Source organism: Pteropus medius, unplaced genomic scaffold (genome assembly GCF_902729225.1).
Source record: "Pteropus medius unplaced genomic scaffold, Ma_sr-lr_union100, whole genome shotgun sequence".
In the NCBI taxonomy this organism is placed as follows: Eukaryota; Metazoa; Chordata; class Mammalia; order Chiroptera; family Pteropodidae; genus Pteropus; species Pteropus medius.
In genome coordinates, this window is record NW_024350927.1 from 6389159 (window position 1) to 6409950 (window position 20792).

The 20792-nt window shown below is 59.0% G+C and overlaps 1 protein-coding gene and 1 long non-coding RNA gene across 3 annotated transcripts in view; one reads left to right on the forward strand and one right to left on the reverse strand.

The window, feature by feature from the left end:
* The first annotated feature begins 1121 nt into the window (after positions 1 to 1121).
* On the forward strand, positions 1122 to 1590 carry LOC120585695 (uncharacterized). Its single transcript, XR_005648486.1, has 2 exons — positions 1122 to 1210; positions 1316 to 1590. It is a non-coding gene; the product is annotated as an uncharacterized LOC120585695 (long non-coding RNA).
* A 12901-nt stretch (positions 1591 to 14491) lies between these two features.
* Positions 14492 to 20792, reverse strand: part of SPSB1 (splA/ryanodine receptor domain and SOCS box containing 1) — a 65385-nt gene continuing 59084 nt past the window's right edge. For both annotated transcript variants that reach the window (XM_039842016.1, XM_039842017.1), the window contains exon 3: positions 14492 to 16400. In XM_039842016.1, coding sequence (XP_039697950.1) covers positions 16273 to 16400 — 128 coding nt within the window. In that variant the 3' untranslated portion in view covers positions 14492 to 16272. The remainder of the gene's footprint in view (positions 16401 to 20792) is intronic.

Here is a 20792-nt window from a genome sequence, read left to right on the forward strand (position 1 = left end):
GCACGTAAGCCTGGAGCGGCTGGCGGCCATCTGTTCCCTGCAGGGCGAGGACCTGCTAGGAGGGAGCGGGGTCCCAGGTGCCTCCTGACCCCGGTCAAGCCCCGAGCAAACTCACCTTGAAGTTTTGCCACGTGAACTGCTAGATCCCCTGTGCGAGGCGGGTTACCGTCACTTGCAACTCAGAGTCCTGTAATGATGTCACTCTCTGCCGTTTATACTGAGGTCCATTTTCTTGGGAGGCAGAGAAAGGGCTGGAGTTAGAGCCAGCCGTGTGGGAACTGCCGGCCGCCCTTGGCCCGCCTTATCATTTTAGTGCTTGTTGGCGGTAACTGCAGAGTATGGCACCGATCCTTGAATAATTGTTTTTGAGACTTTCTATGAAAGCCCGAGGGTGCTCCCTGCTTGAACGCCTTGCATGTATCACTGTATGGCCTGGAAGAAAACACAGAACAACCCTCCCCAGGGAGCCCCTACCTCGATTCCCCTGGACGCTCCTGCAGACCGAGACCCTCTTTCCTGATGTTTTATTCCGTGATGGTCTAGAACAGAGAGCCTGGGGGCGTGGGGAAGAAAGCATGTGGTGGCTCTCTGGAAGTGCCCGTGTAATACGGGGCAGAGAGTAAATGTGCACAGATGTCATTGTGATCATCACCATAACAGAAACTGGGAGCAGGAATCCCTGTGCCCCGCGGCGGGCTGGGGCCTGACAAGTTTCTCCGACGCTTCGGTTTCCACATCCCTGGGGACGGGGAGCCACAGCTCTCCCTTGGGGACCCGGGTGGGATGTCGCTGTAATAATAACTATTGTCGCATATCTGCCCCTCCAGACGCTGGCTCTGCCCTCTCCTGCTTCCCACCTTGCAGGCTGCCCTGTGTCCGTGGACCACCAGGAACTCCTCTGCCCCCCGACCCCAGTCTGATTGGGGAGCCCCGCAGCAGGCCAAAGGGAGGGAAGAGGCAGGACAGGCTATTCCTCCTCCCGGCTCTCTCCCTTCAAGGCCTTTATTAGTTTCCTGGAGCTGCCATGGCAAAGCAGTGCAGACTGGGTGGCTTAAAGCAACAGGCGTTTATTCTCTCACGGGTCAGGAGGTCGTTGAGTCAAGGCGTCGGCTCCCTCGCGGAGAACCTTCAGCCCCCCTCCAGCTTTGGCTCCCCGCTCCCATCAACTCCTCCTCTTCACGCCATCTCTCCGTCCTCTCCTTCTCATAAGGTCAGTCAGGTCAGTCGGTTATCAATTAGGCCCCGCCCTACATCCCAGGTGCTCTCATCTCGAGGTCCTTAACCAATTAAATTCGGTTGCATTCTGAGCTTCCAGGTGGACGTGGATTTCGGCAGATGCTGTTCAACACACGACGAAGCCCTCGTGGACTGGTCGTGTCCCCTGAACAGAGGTCACTGCCCCCCTCAGTGTGTCCTGCTCTGCAGGACTAGCTCTCGTGCTGGGCTTGCGTCACTGCCTCCCACCATCACCCCGTCACACTTGGGGGTGGGAGCAGCTCTGAAAGTGCCAGCTCTGGGCTCCTGCACTCGCCTCTTCTCCCCCGAGGTTCCCCTACACCCCGCCTTGTAAATAAACCCTCCTCGAATGACCCTGGAAGTGCCGTCTGTTTCCTGCTGGCATGCGGGTGGGTACAGCCACCAGCACGGAGCACTTCACCCCGCCTTCCATCCGCAGTTAGTGTTGTTTCTACGTGAACCAAGAAACAGGCTCAACAAGGCTCAGTTACTTGCCCAGAGCCCTGCTGAGATGTCACACAGAAATTTGCCCTCAGACCCTGCTTCTCACCACTGGGCTACCCTGCCATGGGCGATGCCCTCCTCCCATCAGGATCCCAGGACAAGACTGCTCTGCTTCTGAGAGGGGTCCTTTGGGGTGTGGGGACACAGGCAGAGTGGGGCCTGATCTCACGGATCTCTCTAGACTCTCGTTGCTGCAGGTGATGGAAATCCCGCTCCAAGTGGCTTCAGCAGAAGAGAGCTTCTGCGGGCTCCTGGGCAGTCGGCACGCGCCCTCCCCGCTCAGCCCTGCGTCTCCCCACGCTGGTGCCCGGCCGGCTCTCGTCCTCCCAGCTTCAGGTTCCAGGAGAAACGAAGCGTTTTCTCCATGGTGGCTGCAGAAGTCCCAGGGAAGACATTGGGTCACATGCCGGGCAGATGGCTCCCCAGAGGGAGGGTCCCGCTGAGACTTCTGGGAAGGGCATGTGCCAGTGGCTCCGATGCGGCTGGGGAAGGGCGTGGAGGTTTTGTCAGTCACCTGCAGCTGCTGGGGAGAGGCCGGGGCGGGCAGATGTGGGACTGGGGCCTCCCTCCTCTCAGCGCGGGGTCCCCCCTGGCCGGAGGTCTGGGAACGTGGCAGTGGGCGGCCCGTCGGGAGAGAGGGTCAAGCACTTGAGTGCTGCATGCAGATGGACACCTCACCTGGTCCCAGGACTTCGACACCATAAATCTCCTGAGGGACGGGGCCGCCCGTCGGTCTGCCCTTGCTGATGTCCCCACTGCTCCCCACAAAGGCTCCGACGTAGGGAATGAGCAGGCCAGACCCTGTCTGCCACGTCTTAGCCATGCAACCTTGGACCAGCCCCGTCACCCTCTGGGCCTCGGTTTTCTTCGCTGCAAAAAGGGGGCCGGTCCTTTGTGGAGAGGGCCATACGGGACCTTTGGATGTGAGAAGGTCGCCCAAGCCCACAGACATCGGACAAGCACCCTGTCACCGAATCCAGGATCCCAGCCTCCAAGCCTCGTCTCCAGGCCTGGCGGTGGGGTTGTGCTCTGCAGTGGGTCTTGTGTTTCCCTGTCCCCTTTGTGACCTCTCTGGTCCCCTGTGCCCAACCACAAAGGACGGGCTGCTGGTCCTGTGCTGTCCTCGCTGCCCTCGGCATCCTCAGTAAATGCTTGTGGAGAGGCTGATGGGTGACACGTGACTTGGGAGCCAGGCAGGGAGGGCTCTGTTTTCTCTGGGTCGTGCATTGAGTAAACATGTTTTGTACCAACTCAGTGCCAGGCGGCGTGGGCCACGGGGAGGCGGGGATGGCGGGGGACAGGCCGGCTCCGAATCAGAGCAGTCTCCATCCGAACCCAGGCCCCGCCTCCTCCCGGCTGCGCGTCATGCTTTAGGCAAAGCTGTCTCCGTCTGTGCCTCAGTTTCCTCCTCTGTAAAATGAGGACAAACAGCCAACCTCACGCAAGTGCTGGAGAGCTGACTGAGGCAGAACCTTCCAGCACCCTGCCTGGGGCCTGGTCACTAAGGTGTGGGCTTCGTCGTGGCCGGTTCAGTATTGAACAGCCAGGAGGGGTCTTTATCACTTACCCTCAGCTGTGCTTGGCCAAACCGTTCCTTCTTGGGCCCGGACTCACCGGTTTTCAATCACTTTCAATTTTAAAATCGGAGGCTTCCCTTCTACTCTTCCCTTCCGCCAGCTTTAACTCCTGAGCTGGACTGGCGGGGGATGGGGACGAGCCATGGGCTGTGTGGCTTCGCTCACCGTGGTCCTTGGCGTCCTCTCTCTGGAGCCGCTGTGGGGGATACCGTCTTCTCCATCTGTCCCCTGGGGAGGTGCACCCTCGCCCTGGCCCCTCCCTAGGTGCAGAATAAGCACGATGGCCTGTCACCTCCCTTGCTTTTGTTTGCCCCAGAGGGCCACATCCCCGACCCACCGCCTCTTAGTAGGTGTGAGAATCGTCCACTGCGGGGGGGAGGGGGGGGCGACTTCTCGTCTCACCCCAGAGTTTCCCCTGTCCCCCTTCCTCTGGTCGGGACAAGGCTGTGGGCGGCTCCTAGTCAGGTGAGAGAGAGTCTGTCGCTGAGGTGAACGTGACTTGGGGCAACAGGAAGCACCTCACTTCCTCACCCCTTATAACGTCGTCATTGCTGTCACGTGGTTGGTACAGAGATCCTCTTGTTGTATGCAGGCTGCGGGTGTGAGGGGCGGGAGGAGGGACAAACATCTCAGGAGCGTGAGTCGCTTTCCTGAAGACCGAGACTGTCAGGGCTGTCTGTCTGAGCCGGTCCCCCTCAGGGTACAGGGCCGTCCGCAGCCAGAGGGACGAGGGTGGGGGGTGGCCTGTCCCCACAGCGGAGCTGCTTGGCATTTGGATCCCATCGGTCGGCAGAGACCCCACAGAAGAGCCCCCCATGCCCCTGGCTGTTGCTCTGGGAAGCTGGGGGAGGGCCCAGGTGCACGCGTCCCATGGCACTGACCCTGCCCGTCCTACCTGTGGCCCCCTTTCCCTCTGTCTCGGCTCCGGGGGAGGGATTTAGGGAAGTCGGTGAGTCCCACAGGGGGGCGGGGGGAGGAGGGCTTCCCTCCAGGATGGGCTGGAGCCTGGGATGAGGAGTCTGAAGGGCAAGTCGAGGCCCCAGGTCCCCGTAAGGAAAGCACGCTCCTCCCCATTCACGGGGTGAGCACTGTGTGCTGGGCTCTTACAAGACCGTCCTGAGCGAATCCAGCCCGCAGCCCCCCGCGGCCAGGGTCCCTCGCGAAGCCTCTGCCTCTTGATCCTGTATAAATCTCCGTCTTCCACTTAACCACTGACCCCCGGGACTCCCCCAGACAAAACCGGAGGCCAAAATGAAGACCCCACTGGCCAAGGAGTCTTCATTTGACCAGGAGTCTTTTCTGTTCCAAAGATTTCATCTTGCACTCGGCCTGGTGGAAGGTAGGGGAGGTGGCAGAGGGCTGCCTTGTACAGGTGTTCAGGTTGTGGACTGCACAAGGGTGCCTCACCAGTGAGAGCGTGGGCCTGAGCTCGTGGGGAGCCGGGGTGGGCCCCTTTACATGGCCTGGCCCAGACACATTGAGGGAGACCGCTGCAAGCTCCTGGCGTGTGCGCGCGTGCACACACACGTGTGCAGCTGTGCCAGGTCCCTCTGTTGGCCTGCTGCTCTCGGACCGACCCTGACACTCACCGGGCTCCTCGAGGGCAGTCGGGAGGCTTACAGGACCAGCAGAAGCCAAATGAGTGAATGAACGCGGGAGAGGCACGTGCCGCGGCGCAGGTGGGTGACGAAACGCGTGCGTGAGCCGCTGAACATCCTGACTTCCTGGGCTGAGCAGAGCTCTGTGCTCCGGCCAGCTTTGGGGTCTGTGCTGGGTGGAGAGAGCGCCCTTTCTTCTCGGTTTAACCCCAAGTGGTTCTGGGCTTGGGTCTGCAGCTTCCTAGCCCAGTCCTGAGCCCAGGAACCAGGGGCTAGAGCATGGACCTTGGAGTTCAAAGTCGAAGCCCCCACAGGCCACCTGGGTGTCCATTGCTGCAGCAGCCGCTATGGGCCACGTCGAGGGGGACGTGCCAAGGAGGGGGAGGGTGCTTTACTGGGGCCCCATGAGCCCCTCCAGGAACGCCCAGTTTCCTTCCTCCCTCCCAAGTGCAGGCTCGTGGGCCCCCAAGTGTGGGGCTGGGTCTGGGGTCAGGGGCGGTGGCCGGTGGGGAGACAGGGGAGCTGTGTCCCAGCCCGCCCGCGGGGAGTCTGCTCACCCCTCCCCGGGCCCTGGCGAGAGACTGGAACACAAAGCTATTTTTATTTATGATACTGTCAGTGGGCTGGCCTCTGTCTAGACAGCTGGTGTTATCATTCGAGGCCATCCTGGAATGCACAGTCCCATTTATTGAGAACAGAAGACAGCGTGCAGATTAAACAGCTCATAAAAATAAGCTGGGAACAGCACTGCGCCGGGAAGACCAAGGTAACCCGGCTAGGTCAGTTGTCCTTGTTTGTTTTGGACATGGGATGTTTTCAGAGAAAACAAGGAGCGCTGTGGCCCCGCGGATGTCGGCACATCCGGCTGGCGCCCTCCGTGGAGACGCGGTCTCTCCCTCAGCACTGGGGCGGCAGGAGGGGACGCAGGAGCTGCCACCTTGCCTGGGACAGGCCTTCGGGAGCAGCTGAGATCCCGTCTGTGGAAACCTCGACCTCCCCAGGGCCACCAAGCACCCGGCCAGCCTCCCCACGGGCTCCTGCCCTCTGCATGGAAGCCACTGCCGGTCACCCCAGTTACCTGGGTTTCATGGGACAGCCATTGCCGGTCACCCCAGTTACCTGGGTTTCATGGGACAGCCGGACTCTGCAGACTGGTCAAGGAGACACGTGTTCTGGCACACATTTACCACCTTATTCATTCATTCATTCATTCATTCATTCATTCATTTATCCATTCGTTTGCTCTATCGACCCACAGATATAGATTGAGCATGTAAACAACCAGGCAGAGATTCAGGTCTTGTCTTCGAGACGCTTCCAGAGGGACATGGGGAGAGGCAGACATGAAAATGCAGACTCACATCCTGGAGTGAAATTTTGGAGACTCCCAAATGATGTGATCTTATCATCCTCTTAGTTAAGGGGTACCAGTGCCTCGCGGGGAGAGGCGGGCACCCCAGCCGAGCTTCCTTGCTGCCAGCCTCGTCTCTCGCCAGTCCCAGCCCCAAGTCTGCCTGTCTGCAGCCTTGATTTACCTGAGGGTGCTAAGACCCTGTACCCCCAACCACGCCATACGGCACAGCAGCAGCACCACTGAGCTGACCCCCCAACACCCTCGGAGTACCTGAAGGGTAGGTCAGAAGAAACCCTCCCCAGGACACTGCACTGTGCTGAGTGGGCGCCAAGCAGCCACTGTGACTGCTCCCAGACAAAGCAGACCCCCAAGGGTGGGGCTCAGGGAGCCGCACAGGTAGGCCCAGACTCTCTTCGGGAGTGAGGACTGCGGGTGGGTTTGGACGCTGGAGCACCTGAGGGAATTCAGAGTCAGGGCCTGGACCAGGAGCTGCCGGAGAAGGAAGAACGTCTGTACGTAGCAGGATAAATGACTCCAGTTCTGGCGGCCCGTGGGAGGCGGGGGGGCTGTGCGCTTGCACGGCATCTCTGCATGCACCAGCCATTAAATGGCACTCTCTCTCTGTGCCAGATACCGTTCCCGGCATCCTGCAGAAAGCCACTCAGTGAGGCAGGTCTTTCAATCATCCCTGTTTCACAGAGGAATCGACACAAATGGGCTCAGTTCCCTCCCCCTGGAAAAACTCCTATCCACCCTTTAAAACCCGGCTAGGGCTTCCCTGCCCCGATCACCTGGTGTTTTCCGAGAGACAGTCTGTCACCACCTGCTGCATCCCACCTCCCATGTCTGTTGTTCTGTGCCCACCCTCTGAGCCCCTTGCTCAGAAACTTGGTTTTCTGAGTCCGAATCCATGGTGTTCCCATGTGTCTGGCACAGACAAGGGGTCAAGATGTGTTTGCCAAATGGGACAGTGGAGGATGTGAAACCTATTCCCCTCACTCCCACGGGGCCTCCTGCAGGAAAAGGTTGCTTGTCTCCCTCACAGGTGGCCAGGATGACCTCCAGGGCCTGTCCTCCACAGGGTGTCGGGGCTGGGCTCCTCCTCAGCTCCTCCTCAGCTCATCCTTCTGGGGAGCTAGCAGTGGGAGGTACCCGGAGGGATCCCCAGCTTCCAGGGATGGCTGCGGGATGTGCGAAGAGAAGCCATAGGCCTCGAGGGAGGGGCAGGCCTCTCTAAGATGCTTCTCGTCCCCATTTTCCCACAAATAGATATTATAATAATGAGACCTTGGGCACGTGTGTGGGCTTGGCAACTTTTCAAGGCATTGCCCCACAAGCAGACCTCGTTTGATCTTTGCGACACCACGAGCTTGTCCAGAAGGTATCATTACTCCCATTTTACAGAAGAATACGTTGAGGTTCCCAGGGGCAGTGTCCTCAGTCACAGAGTCAGTGGCGGATGCTCTGAGTTCAAATCCCCCTCCCCCTCCCCTTGCCCGGGTCCCTGCAGGTTGCAGTGAAGTGCCCTGGGAGCTTCCTAAATCCCACCACCATACCCCAGCGGCTCCTGGACGAGGGCGCTCTGCTGTGCTCTCTCTCTTTCTGGTTCTCTGGAAGATTCAGAAGTAAGGGGAGCGGGGGCCAGGGGATGGTGTGCAGAGAAGTCAGGTTCCTTATACAGCTACCAGAAGGGCAGGTGGGGGGCGGGGGTCTCCCCTTGCAGCCCGGGCAGGCTGGTCCCCAGGGCCCGGAGTACCATTCCCCCAGCCCCCGGCCTCCAGGCCCTGCTCCTCCCAGCCTGGCCCTCCAGGCGCCTCAGAGCCAGATCGCGAGCCAGCGAGCGGAGGGTGTTTTCCTGCCTGGTGGACAAAGCGTTTCTGGTGTTTTCGGGAGGGGACTGAACACTCTGTCCACGTTGGCGCGTCCGGGATCCTGGACGGACACCAGTGCGCTTTCACACGCGACCAGATGAAGTACACGGCCCCCTCCCTCCGGGCTCCCCTCCCGCCCCGCCCCTCACCCTGGCGTTTCCCTGTCACCCACTAGCTCCAGAGCAAACGTCTAAGTCATTTCGAGTGGCCTCAGGAAGCGAATGCTCCAGTCACATGCTTCTCATAGTCATAGGCCTGCTCGGCGGGGGAGTGGGCCGAGAAACACCCCGGACCCCGAGTTTTATGAACCCCAACCGTCTCACATTGGGGAGGTTGCCACTCGCTCGACGGGATTGGCCTCTGGCTGGACACTGTGGCCTCGGTCCAAAGGTTGGTCCTGCTGGTACCTCCCTGGAAATTCCCTGGTTCGCTAGGATTTCCAGAGCTTTGGGAACCTTCCAGAATGCCCTGGATAAACTGGTCTCGGCCCTGGTCCCCTGTGGCCTTTCATGCTCCATTTAAAGAGGCTGGCTGGCATCAGGTGGCCAAAATGAAATAAGTGGGTAGGAACAGGATGGAATTGCAGAGGAAAAAGAGAGAGGTTCGTGTCCTCGCCTCGTGGGGGACAACTCGGGCATGCAGGGCCTGCTCCAATGGGTGCCTCCCCGTGAGGCTGTTCGTGAGTCTCAGACCCTGCCTGTCCCAGAAGGCCCAGCAATCAGAACATTGCACAGACTGAGGGTGTCTTCAGGACGCCCTGAAGTCAAGGCCACGCTGCCACCCCAGGAGGGTCAGATGCTTTGGAAATCGGGCTCCCACCCTGGGACAGGCTCGGGCGGCGGGGGAGCGAGCGGCGAGGATGCTGAGCAAAGGCCCATGGGCCAGTGCCAGGGCCCCGATCCCGCTGGGGCGAGCTGAACTCCAGCGGGAGGCAGGCTGCTAACCAGTAAGCAAGTTGTAAAAGCCCAACTCAGACACAACATCTGGCAGCGGCTTCAAATAGTTCTCTGTCTGAAGCTGGAGTTGCTCGCGGCCCTCCAGTAAATCAAACCATGTGCAGAGAGGAGCCAGCGCCGACCTGAGGCACCCTGCCTGGCCCGGTCCCAGCCGCGCCTCCAGCCCCTCTTGCTCTTTAAATAGCCCGGGGTTCACATTCCATTTCCTTGTACGATCGGTCCGACCAGTCCGGAGTGGGCTCAGCTGGAGAAGGCACCGGCATGCGAGAGCTACCTCCCCGAGTCCCAGAAAACGATGGAGGGGACGTCTGGGCACTGGACCTTGGCGCTTGCGACAGCATGCTCCTGGCTCAGCCTGATTCTGATGACCGCTGAGCAGTGCCTGCTGCCTTCCCGGAGCCCCGGGCCCACTCGCCGTCGCTGGCCAGAGGGACACCCAGAGTCCGAGTCCTCTGCCCACTGACATGTTTCAGGTTCTCTCTGCAAGCTGGCCTGAGCCCGGCCCCATGGCTCCCGTGCATGGCCTGGCCGCCCACTCTGTGGAAGAACAGCCATCAGCTGCACAGCAGCTCTGCCCTCGTGGGTCTGGCCATCGGGGCTGGGGCGGGAGGGAGGTGGTGATGCTGGGAACCTTTGTCATTCACGACAGGCCTGGCACTGGGCTGTTTCCCACCCTCATTATTTCTGGGTCGTCCTAGGAGTGGGCACTGAGGTGACACCTGTTCTAAAGGTGTGTAGAGAGGGTTGAATGGTGGGGCTCAGAAGGATACGTCTGTGTCCGAACTCTGGAACCCATGAACGTGAACTTATTTGGAAAAAGGGCCTCGGCAGATGCCACCGAGTTGAGGATCTCGAGATGATCTCATCCCGGATAAGCCAGGTGGGCCCTAACGCAATGACGGTTGTCCTTATAAGACAGACAGGGAGACACGGAGGGGAGCAGGCCACGTGATAACGGAAGCGGAGGTTGGAGCGATGTGGCCACAAGCCGAGGAGCACCTGGAGCCACCGGAAGCTGGGAGAGGCGGGAAGGGTCCCTCATGAGAGCCTCCGGATGGAGCATGGCTTTGTCCACAGCTTGAGTTTGGACTTCAGAACTGTAAGAACATAAATATGTGTCGTCTGAAGCCACCCGGTATATAACAATGATGGTGGCAGCCACAGGAAGCTAATGCAATGTGGAAATGGGGGGTCGGAGAGAGACTGGGCAGCGCTTCACACAGCTCCTCACCGCTCCACGCTCTGCCGCCCTGAGGACGAAGCTGATTTTCAGAAAAATGACCTTGCTTCTGTCCAGAGGGTCGGAGGCTCCAGGGCCCAGGTGATCTGCCTGCAAGGTGCCCGCTAAGGAAAGGCTGGTTCACCCACCAGGTGGCTTAGGTAAACTTCAGAGCATCTCTGGGCGCCCCGGGCGGTATGCAAGGAATCACGCTGGCTTTTACTGACCACGTGCAGCAGGCCAGGCAGCGCTCCTGGCTACTCACAGCTACCCCACGAAGAGGAAATAGCACTGGGAGAGGATGTCAGGGAACAAAGAGCTAATTGGAAGTAAAATGAGCCGGACCCAAAGGGTCGCGTAGTGTATGATCCACTTAGTGAACCGTCCGGGCAAATCCGCAGGGTCTGAAGGCAGACGAGCGGCTGCCCAGGGATGGGGAAGGGTTAAGGGGGAGTGACTGCTAAGGGACGTGGGGTCTACTTTGGAGGTGATAGGAATGTTCTGGAACGAGATAGAGGTAGTGATTACCCAACATCGTGAATGCACGAAACGCCGCTGAAGTGTATGCTTTAAAATATTATGTGTTTCACCTCAAATGTTAAAAAAGAGTCAGTTGGAAAAGGGTAAGGCAGGAACGCCTCGAACCAAGCACCCTGATGTGCCCAGCCTTAAGCGTATGGCGTCTCGGGGGGCCCCGGGGAGGGAAGGATAGCTCTCATTTCACAGGGTGGGGACGGCAAGGCTCCTGAGACTCCCGTTCGGAGTCACCGTCCTGGGCAGTAAGGAAGGCCAGTGTCCAGGCCCTTCCCCCAGGCAGGCAGCCTCAACACAGGGGTCAGCAGGAAAGTGCAAGCTCTTTGCTTTCTGACTGAAGTTTGTTCTCCCTGGGGCCTAGCAACCCCCACGGCGACTTCGCTTAACAGAGGTCATCGGAAAGGCACCTCACGAATGCATTCCGGGTGAAAAACCTTCCCAGAGGTGAGACTCGGGGTGCAGGTGGGAGGCATAATGGGACATCTGTGAGGGGACAGGGCAGACGCGCCTGGGGAGACACACGGTCCTGGTTGGGTCCTGTGAGCCGCTCCGAGTGGACAGCCCGCTGGACAGTGCTTGGAAGCGGTTCCGAACCCCGTGTGGTATCTGCGAGCTCCCGGTTGAGCTTTCCAGGGCTCACATTCTTGGGGAGACTGAGGCTTGGGGAAGAGCCCGAGGCTGAAGTTCCCCCAATTCCACTCCTGTATGCCCCCTCGGGGAAGGCCTTGCTCATTCCTCTAAGACAAGCGCTCCAGTGCCTGGGAAGAGGCTGGTTTTGTAGCCCTAGCTCTCCAGGCCTTAGCACGTGCTCTGAAACCCAGCGTGGGTGGATCTGATTCCCACGCTAGTGGTCTCCAAGCTCCTCTGGGCCACAGGCCCTGCAGATCTCTCAAGGAAATGGGGAATGGGCAGGGGTCTGCATAGATACAACTCTGCATGTAGTTCCAGGGCTCCAGGGACCCCCGGGGCGATGCGTCAGATGCATCACTACTGGTATCAGATACACATTCCTGGGCCCACCACTGCATCAGAGCTTTTGGGACTTTGCTTTGCCCCCAAGGTCCTCTGGTGACTCAGATGCAGGAGGTACTTGTGAAGTTCAAGTTGAGGCCCCCAAACTAGGTCTTGTTACTTGTGCTTCTATAACACGTGTTCTTAGGGATGGCCGAAAGGTCCAGCCTTGGAAGAGGCAGGAAGGGGCAGATGAGACCTTTGCTTTTTCTGCCTACAAAGGAGACCTGGAAGAGGCTGCAGCTGGGCTGGGTGGGAAGACAGACCCAGGGCAAGGTCAGCGTCACCTTCCATCTAGCCAGCTGCCCTCCGCCCGGGCTTTTCCACCGGGAACATTCCCTCTGCCCAGGAAAATCATTATCAGACCCGTGGCAGCAACAGCAGCTGTTCTCCAGCCTGGGAAGAAAGGTTTCAGAGGGAAAAAAAGAAAAGAAGAAAAGGAAAAAAACAAAAAAAACAAAACAAAAAAAACCCCAGAGCCCTGTGGAGGACACAGAGGTCCGAAGCTGGGACAGGATCTCGCTGAGGACTCTGGGAGGACAGTCAGGCCGGTCCCGCCCGCCAGCAGCTGAGCCTTGAGAAGCCCCAGGAGAGCTGTGAGCGGCTTCCTCTGGGCTCGCTCGGCCAGAACATCATCTGTTGATTCTAGAGCCCAGCCCCTAGCTCATGACTTCCTCCCTGGTTGCCATGGCCCCGTACAGAAAACACAGCAAACGCCTGGCCCCCGGGCAGCTCATTTATTTCAAATATTCCTTGCAGCTGGACTCCAACCATGCTTGGGTGTCTGGACTGGAGCATGAACTAATTGCTCTGTCTTCGGCCCCCTCCCCGGCTCCCCCAGCATACTTTATGGTTCAGTAAAGCCCACATTCCTGATCTCACCGAGGAGGAGCGGGAGGAAGGCGGTGGGGGCGCTGGGGGGGTGGGGGCGCAGAGGGAAGCCGTGTGCAGGGAGGGGGTGGTGGGCCCTTCCTGCATCTACAGCCAAGCCCGAGAGCCTGCTACCTGCTTGAAGGCAGGGTATTAATTGCAACCACATGGCTGGTCTGTGAGATGGTTTTATGAAGACCGCTCCCTTCAACACGAAACCCTGCTCCCCCAGAAGTCTCCCGGCCGCACAAAAGCCGTTATTTTCCCTGTGCTTCCGACACCCCTCCACCCTCACCGCCTGACCCCATTCCTCCCCCTGCCGCCCCCTTCAAAGCAAACCCAACCGTGAACTCCATCCTAAAAATAACCTCAGACCACCCCTCTCCTCCGATCGCGTCTGGGGGGGGGGCGTCTAGGGGTCTCTTTCCCAACTCCCACCGTCATCTTTGGAGACTGTGCCTCGGAAGAAGGGACATTTATCAGGAAGTTGGTTTAGGAATGTGTGGTACATTCTCAAAGACCAGTTTCAGTCCAGGAACTGCCATTTTCCAGAACAGAAAGAAGTGCCTGAGCTTTTAAAGCATCTGTTTGCATACTTGCTAGTATGCCAGCCTGTCCTGAAGCCATTTACTTTTCATTTCACTCTTGCTACCCTCCCGGGAGGTGGGCACGGTGATGGCTGCCGTTTTCGGAGGCTCCTCCGAGATCACATGGCTAGCGAGGGCCAGAGCTAGCGTTTGAACCCAGGTCTGACTCAGGAGGCCACGCGCTTGTCGCCGAGCCAACCCACCAACACACCGAAAGAATTTCCCTTTACCCAGCAACTTTTCGAGAGAAAGAGCTGACACAGTCACCGTGGTCTTCAGACTCTCTTAGGCAAAGTCACTTGGGGAGTTTGAGAAAACAGCAAATTCCTGAGTCTGGCCCCAGAAATGTTGATTCAGTCCATCTCAGGCAGGGCCCCCAAACATGCATTTTAGCAAACGCCTCCCAGGTGATGTTGATGCAGGTGGTCTGAGGAAAGCTGGCCAAGAACCTCTCGGAGATAGTGACATGGGACTTGGGTTCCAGGAGTCTTGGGACCTCGGTCCAGGGCCCTTTTCCCAGCACCACCAGACCCTTCTGCGCCTTTAGAATTAAAAATGCCCACAGGGAGCTGAATGAACTCTCGTTAATTCTTTGGAAACGAGTCATGACATGTGATTATGTCTAGTAAATTTCTTGACTATTCTCTTTATCACTCACCAATCCTCTAAATAAGCCAGAATTTCCTGTCTTCTCTGCTGGGGGTGGGGGGAGGTGTGGGGACCCTGCCCATGGCAGCTGGCAAGGACTCATCAGCATCCCTGTGCTTACGAAGATGAATGAAGGACCAGCTCCTTCCGCCGAGTGCCCAGAGCCTGGGCTCCAGGGACACCCACATGGGCTCACGGCCTGCTCCCGAAAGCCCACTGTCAGCTCGAGGTTTATGACACACCAACCAGCCTGAGGCTCTCAGTGATGTGCGGAATCCTTTCTACGAGGTCAGCCAGTCCCTCAGTCTGGGCTGCAGGCTCATGGACTTATGAAAAGGGATGAGGACATTCTAGGGTCAGCCCTCCAGGAGCCACCTCCTCAGCGGGGGCTCGGCCGGCACCCTTGGCCAAAGGTTCTCATTGTCTGTTGAAACCCATGGGCAGTAGAGCTGGCTGGGCCCAGGAGGGGTCGGCCATGCCTCTTTCCCTTCCCCCGAGGCACAGAGAGGGACTCAGAGTGGCTTTGTATTTTAATAAACTTTCCTTTATTAGGTTACTGACTATTATCAACCATCATAAAATAGAATGGGAGTTTCAAAACTGTACAGGCCACAGGGCTCTGGGCTGAGAGGGAAAGAGAGTGGGGTGACGGGTCCGGGGAGCTGGGGGCGCAGGAGGTGCGCAGAATGACGAAAGAGCCCGGTGACTCATCCAGCGTCTTCGGAAGGCGCTGGGTCAAGGCAAAGAGGCTGGAGCTATGAGGGAAACTCTCTCATCTCAGGTGCAGAATTCATCGGAACATGACCCGCCCTGACACAGGAGTGAGGAAAATCCACCCAGATCTCACAGGTAGGGTCCCCCGCCTGAAACGCGCACACACACACACCTCGCGGTAGTCGGGGTAGTTTACGTTCCTCACCGAGCCTTGGCACCACTTTTGTGCTTTCAAAAATATACTCCACTGGAAGACTTTTTTTTTTTTCCTTAAAGGTACCCTACAGCAGCTGTTTAAAACATAATTCTTACGGACAAATATATATGCATATATATTAAACATTTTAAACAAATAAAGTCATCTATTGTACCTGTACAGAAATGAACTGAAGTCAGACTCTGAGAAAGTTGACTTTAAGATAAACGGCAGATGTGGTGGCAGGGAGCAGGGGTCTGCTACGTGGGGGAGCTGTGGCAGAGAGGGGGCGTCCCCCCTCTCCTGCTCGTCGCCCTGCCCCGCCCCACCCTGCCCTGCCCCTCTGGCTCTGGGGGGTTGCGATGAACTGGGCGCTAAGCGGAGACCCGCGTGGACTTCGCTCTGGGCTCCCCCGGCCCGCTCTGCCCTTGGCTTGGCAGGGGGCGGAGACCCTCTCATCCTTCCCGCCTTGGTTTGGTGGTCCCCTGGAGAGCCAGAGCTTCTGAAGAGGCACGTGGGAAATTTTGGTTAAGAAGCCAAAAGCAAGACCGAACCCATAACCTAAAAACCCATGGAAGACTGAAGACATAGAACCATGTGCAAAGATGGACGAGCCCAAGTGTAAATAAGGATGTGGAGTCGTGGGAGCTGCCACAGCCGTGTAGCCGCGAGTCCCCAGACTCTCCCCGCGAGGCTGGAGCTCCCCGAGGGGCCTGCTCGGGAGCTCAGAGCAGATCCCCCAGGAAACACTGTGGGTCAAAGGACCCACACAAAGACAGCTGTGCCCACGTGGGGACACGCCGGACACGGCCCAGGGAGGGCGGGTGAGGCACACATGTGCTGGGGAAGCGGAAGCAACAGAACACTCCGGAGAGGTGACCGGAACAAGGTCCCTCTCTAAATGGAATAAATAAATGGCTTTTGTTATTGTTAAAAGAATAAATACAGGGGATGGGGCTGCCGGCCGCGGGGACCGGGCTGCGTTTCTGACGTCCTGAGCTTCGTCTCCGAGGCCCGGCTCCTCGTCCCAGCACCTCGTAGCACCCCTGGTATCTGTCCTCGGTGCCGCGGCCCCTCCCGGCAGCTGCGGGGCAGCCATGTCACCCTGAGGGCAGAGAGCAGGTCAGAGCTCAGCGCCGCGTGTCCTAAAAGTTTATTCCGTGTCTTTTTCCCCAAGGAGGGGAGGTGACGTGGCATGCAGGACACTCCCGCCGACGTCGGGAAGGGGGACGGAGGAGCCCGTGCCCAGGGCTGTCCTGTCTGTGTCCCGCAAGGCAGCCGGGAACCGCGGAGGGGAGCAGGGCCTGCGTCCCGCGGCCTCGGACGCCGGGCCACGGCCCAGGGTGTGGCGGCGACGCGGTGAGCGGGCTGTGGCGCTGGCCGTCCTGGGCGGCGCGTCACTGGTAGAGGAGGTAGGCCTTGAGGGAGGCGGGCAGCGGCAGCGTGTGGATCTCACCCAGCCGCTCCTTTCCCAGGGCCAGGCGCACGGAGCGGCGGCAGAGGTCCATGAGCGGCAGGGGCTCAGCTGGGGACGAGAGAGAGAGAGAACCAGGTTAGCACGGCTCCGGATGGTTCCACAGCAAACAGTACTAACAGCAGCGAAGGCGTCATTAATACTGGTTTTCAAACACAGGTCGTCAAGAATTCAATCTTTATGCATTTTAAATGAATTATGAAGAGCTGACACAGAGAACCCACTCTGGGCCAGGCACCTTCATGAGCTCTCTACCAACGCTAGTGCACTTAATCCTCGAGGTGGACCGAGATTTCATAGTCACAGGCAGAGACCACCGTCATCATCCCCGTTCTACTGAGGGATGGAGAGTCCAAATAACTCCCAGGGACCCAGGGTGGCACTGCTGGGGAGAGATGAAGCTAGGATTTCAACCCAGGCTGTCCTTGCTCTTACCCGCTGGACGAGCTGCAGCCTTCAGCGAGTGTTGCCTGGGGCACCACAGAGCCAGCTCGCCCCAGCAGGCACCCTGAGCCAGACCCCACGCAAGGTTCCAGAAAGATCATTCTGTGCTAACTCAACTGCGTGCGGGTTCTCTTCTCATCTTTATTTTATAGTGGGGGGTGCAGAGGGGGCGCCTGACGTGCAGGGTTGCGGGCTGGGATCCGGGTCTAAGCAGTCTGGGCCCAGCTCACGGCGGAGGTGACTCAGCACCTGGTTTGAGAGGGGCTTCCAGCTGCAGCCTGCGGGGCGCCTGTGTCTTTGTGTCCGCGGACGTCCTGGGCCCGTCTCCCTGCTCAGTGCAGCTGCATCTCAGATAAACTCTCAGTTCTAAGAGTCTCGATGTCTTTCCCTCCGCGGCCCGGAGGCCCGGCTCGCCCGGCTCACCCTGCCTCCCGGGGCAGACGTCTCCCTGCTCCCTTCCCTAAAACCAGGTACAGATGAGCACACCTACGGCCGCTCAGGGTCACCCCGCGCTGTTCCGGACACGGAAGGAGCTGACATGAGCGGATCTGTGGCTTCGCCCACGGTCTCCCTTTGACTCCGAAAGCCTTTTGTGAGCGAAACAAAGGTCAGACCCCAAAACTAAGAAGAATCCCAGCATTTCCCTTGAGACCCCATTCCACCAATACTACTGACTGTGTCTCAGAATACTAAAAATAACATTAAAAAACTCAATCGTCGAAGACCAAATCCTACCGCGGGGGGTGCCGGGGGACGTGCGGAAGTGTGGCTTTCCTTCTGACTCGCTCGTCGTGATGGCCGCACGACTGTGGCTACAGCAGAGGCCACTGAATTGGACACTAAATCTCGAGTCGTGTGGCATGTGGAGTCTATCTTGACAAACCTGTTATTTTTTTTTAAAGGACAGATCTCAGGCTTGACAGCGCGCTGAGTAGCGAAATTTCAGACTTTAAAAGAACGCAAACGACCGACTGCTCCCGGCACGGCAGGGACGGAAGAGGACAGCGCCTTCCGCGGAAAGTTCTGGTACCGGGCGCGTGTCTCCCCCTGCCTGCCCGCAGGGCCGGGGTCTCCCCCGCCAGGAAGCGTCCACCTGGGGTGATGCCAGGTCTGGCTCCTCACTTCTGCCCTGCACAGATCTGCCTGGGCCTCAGTTTCCCCACCTGTAAGGTGAGAAGTCAGACCAGATACACCCCAAAGTCCCGTCCAGCTGAGATCCTGAAGGCGATGGCCCTTCTGTGGGACTGGGGTGAGGGGAAGGGGTCACCCTGCTTCCTCTCCTCCACTCAGGGACTCTCTTCCATTCCCACAGCCCCTCCTCCCTCAAGGATGTGGCTCAGCCCTCCCTGGGAGGCGGAGGGGGCTTCCCCTGGAGGCTGAAGGCTCTGAGGAAGCATCCAGAGCACCCGGCCGGACTGCAGAGGGTGGGCTGAGAGGGAGCTGCCGTCAGGCCCTCTAGGCCTGACGGGTTTCGGGTCAGCTCACGGGTGCCCTCCTGAAGAAACGTTTCTAAACAGCCAAGGTCCGGCTCCCCCGTTTCGGTGCTTAAGTCACAGCCCCACTAGCAGCTGCGGCTGGTGGAGCACCTGTCCTGTGCCTGGTGGGGACTGTGGCCCCCAACCTGCAGATGGGGAAACGGGCTCGGGGAGGTGGGAGCTGGGGTCCAAGGTCCGAGAGCCGAGGGGCTAGGCCGTGGATATACGCCCGGGTCCGTTCAATCCCAAGGTCCGGCTCTTTCTACGCCAACACAAGAGGAAGCTCCGGTAGCCCTCTGCGGTTGACCCAAAGGGGCCACCCCTGCCACCCCCGCTGAGAGCAGCCGTGTGGCGTGGCGGAGCCGCCTCTGCCTGACTGTCTTTGGACCACACTGAATAACCCAGTTAGGGACAGCTCATGCAGCCAGAAGGGACATGTCTTTAGGACACGTGAGACCTTCCAAGAAGGGCTGCAGGAGTGGCAGCTGACAGCTGCGGTGACGCGTGACGAGCCGAAAATACGACCAGTCCCCCAGACATCCCATGTAGGGGCCTATTCCCGGGGGGCTTCGAGTACACAAACAGGTTTCCTCCCGCCGATCTCGTAGGAGCCAAATGATGATGCACGGGCCGTGGTCTGACTGCGCGTCAAAGGCTCGGCAGGCCGCATGCGCCTGGCACGGACGGACGCGGGCGCCGTGCCATGGAAAACGTCTGGCCCACGGGTTTCCGTTGGTCACTCACAGGACCCAAGGAGGCCTCTCCCCACCTCAGTACTTCTGATCGAGGGCTGCAGGCTCTGTATCCCATTCCATCCGCCAAGCGAGGTGCCCCCTGAAATTCCACGGAGGAGGTTCCCAGACAGAGAAAGCAGGGCTTATCGATGACTCCCGCCGCTCTGCTATCTCCAGGAAGCCGAGGGGCCCCCTCGCTCGTTTGCGGAGTTTATATGAATGAGAGGGGGGTGGAGCCAGCGTGCACAGCAGGAATCAGGAAGTGAATCAGGTGCTATTTATGGGAGCGGAAAGTTGAGGAACTGGTCGAGTCCGTGCGCCAACTCCAGCTTTTCTAGAAGGAACGATCGCCTGGCCTATTCGAACAGGCACGCGCCAGCACCCCGGCCCGTGGCTCGTGGAGCTCTCTGCGAGACTACAGCATGACTCAGGCCCCAGAGCCCGGCGCCGTGTCCGGTCCGTGAGCTGAACGAAGAAGAAACGTCGGGTCCGTGAGTCGAGGACAGTGTCTCACGGCAGGAAGTGCTGCGGATTCGGCGACGTCCCCCCCCTCGCCGGCGCCACTCCTGTGATGGGCCTCGTGCTGACTCTGCAAGCAGCTGGCGGTGCCCGTGCTCCGTGAACGGACTCTGGAGGGTTGTGTGGTGACGGCCACCCTGGGATTCGTGTGCAGTTCCCGTTACGCTAAGCGGTTCTTACGAAAAAGCGGCAAAACTCCAACCCCTTGTCCCTCCCTTTGCCATCCAGGGAGGGACACCTAACACCTGGCTGGGTAACGTAGGCACCCTTGGTCCCCTGTCCCCCCAACTCTTGAGAGTTTTTTGTCCCTGTATGACTAGCCTTTTGGGGGGCATGGGGTCTGGAACAACCCCTTCCCCTCAAGTGGTCTCTCTGCCCCAGAGCCCAGCTGAAATGGAGGTGCAGGGAGGGGCCCTCATCGGGTGAGGCACCCTGGACGGACACAGGAGGAGGTCACCAAGTTGAAAGGCTCCTGAGGAAAAGAACTGACGGAGCCTTTCTTGAACTCACAATCATGACAACCGCACCAAACTTATCTGGGAGCCATAAAAGGGAGAATTTGAAAATTCCAGATGGCAGGGAAAATGCTTTCTTAGTGGAGATGCCTGCTCCCGGCGAGGGCTGAGAGGGCCCAGGGTCACAGACTCTCCCTTGGGTGATGGCCCGTCTGCTGCCTGAAAATAGGCCTCTTTCTTCTGCATCTCTGGGGAGAGCGGCAGGCAGGCCCGGGGCACAAGCTGGGCACCTTCTCCCCACTGCGGTGGCCGTTCCATCCCTGTAACCCAGGAAACATCCGGGTGACACAGCAGCCCCTTGGGTTGCAGCCTTAGCCCCAGGTCTCAAGGCCGGAGGAGGAGCCTGTGGTCATAGCTGGCCGGATATGGGGAGGTCACACAGGGACACACTGACAACTCCTGGCCTTTGGCCCCATACAGGGAAGGGACTCTGATGGGGAGGGTCGGCCTGGTGTGTAGGGGAAGGTGGGCTGGGAGAACAGTGCCCGCTCGGCACCCAGAGAGGGTGCCCAGGCTGGGTGACCTTGGCTGACAGTGGTTCCCTATTGAGATCAGGACCTGGTGGCCAGGGTTGGGTGGGGTGGGGAAGCAGGGTGCAGTCGGCTTCCCAGATGTCCCCGGGAGCAGTCACGGATCAGAACCACCTCCAAGATTGTGAAAGCAGAGCCCGGTCCAGGCCTGACACGGACAAGGCGTATCTAGCTCGGCCTGGACAGAGTTCCCGCCTGTCCTGCCTGCTCCCTGGGTGGACCCCAC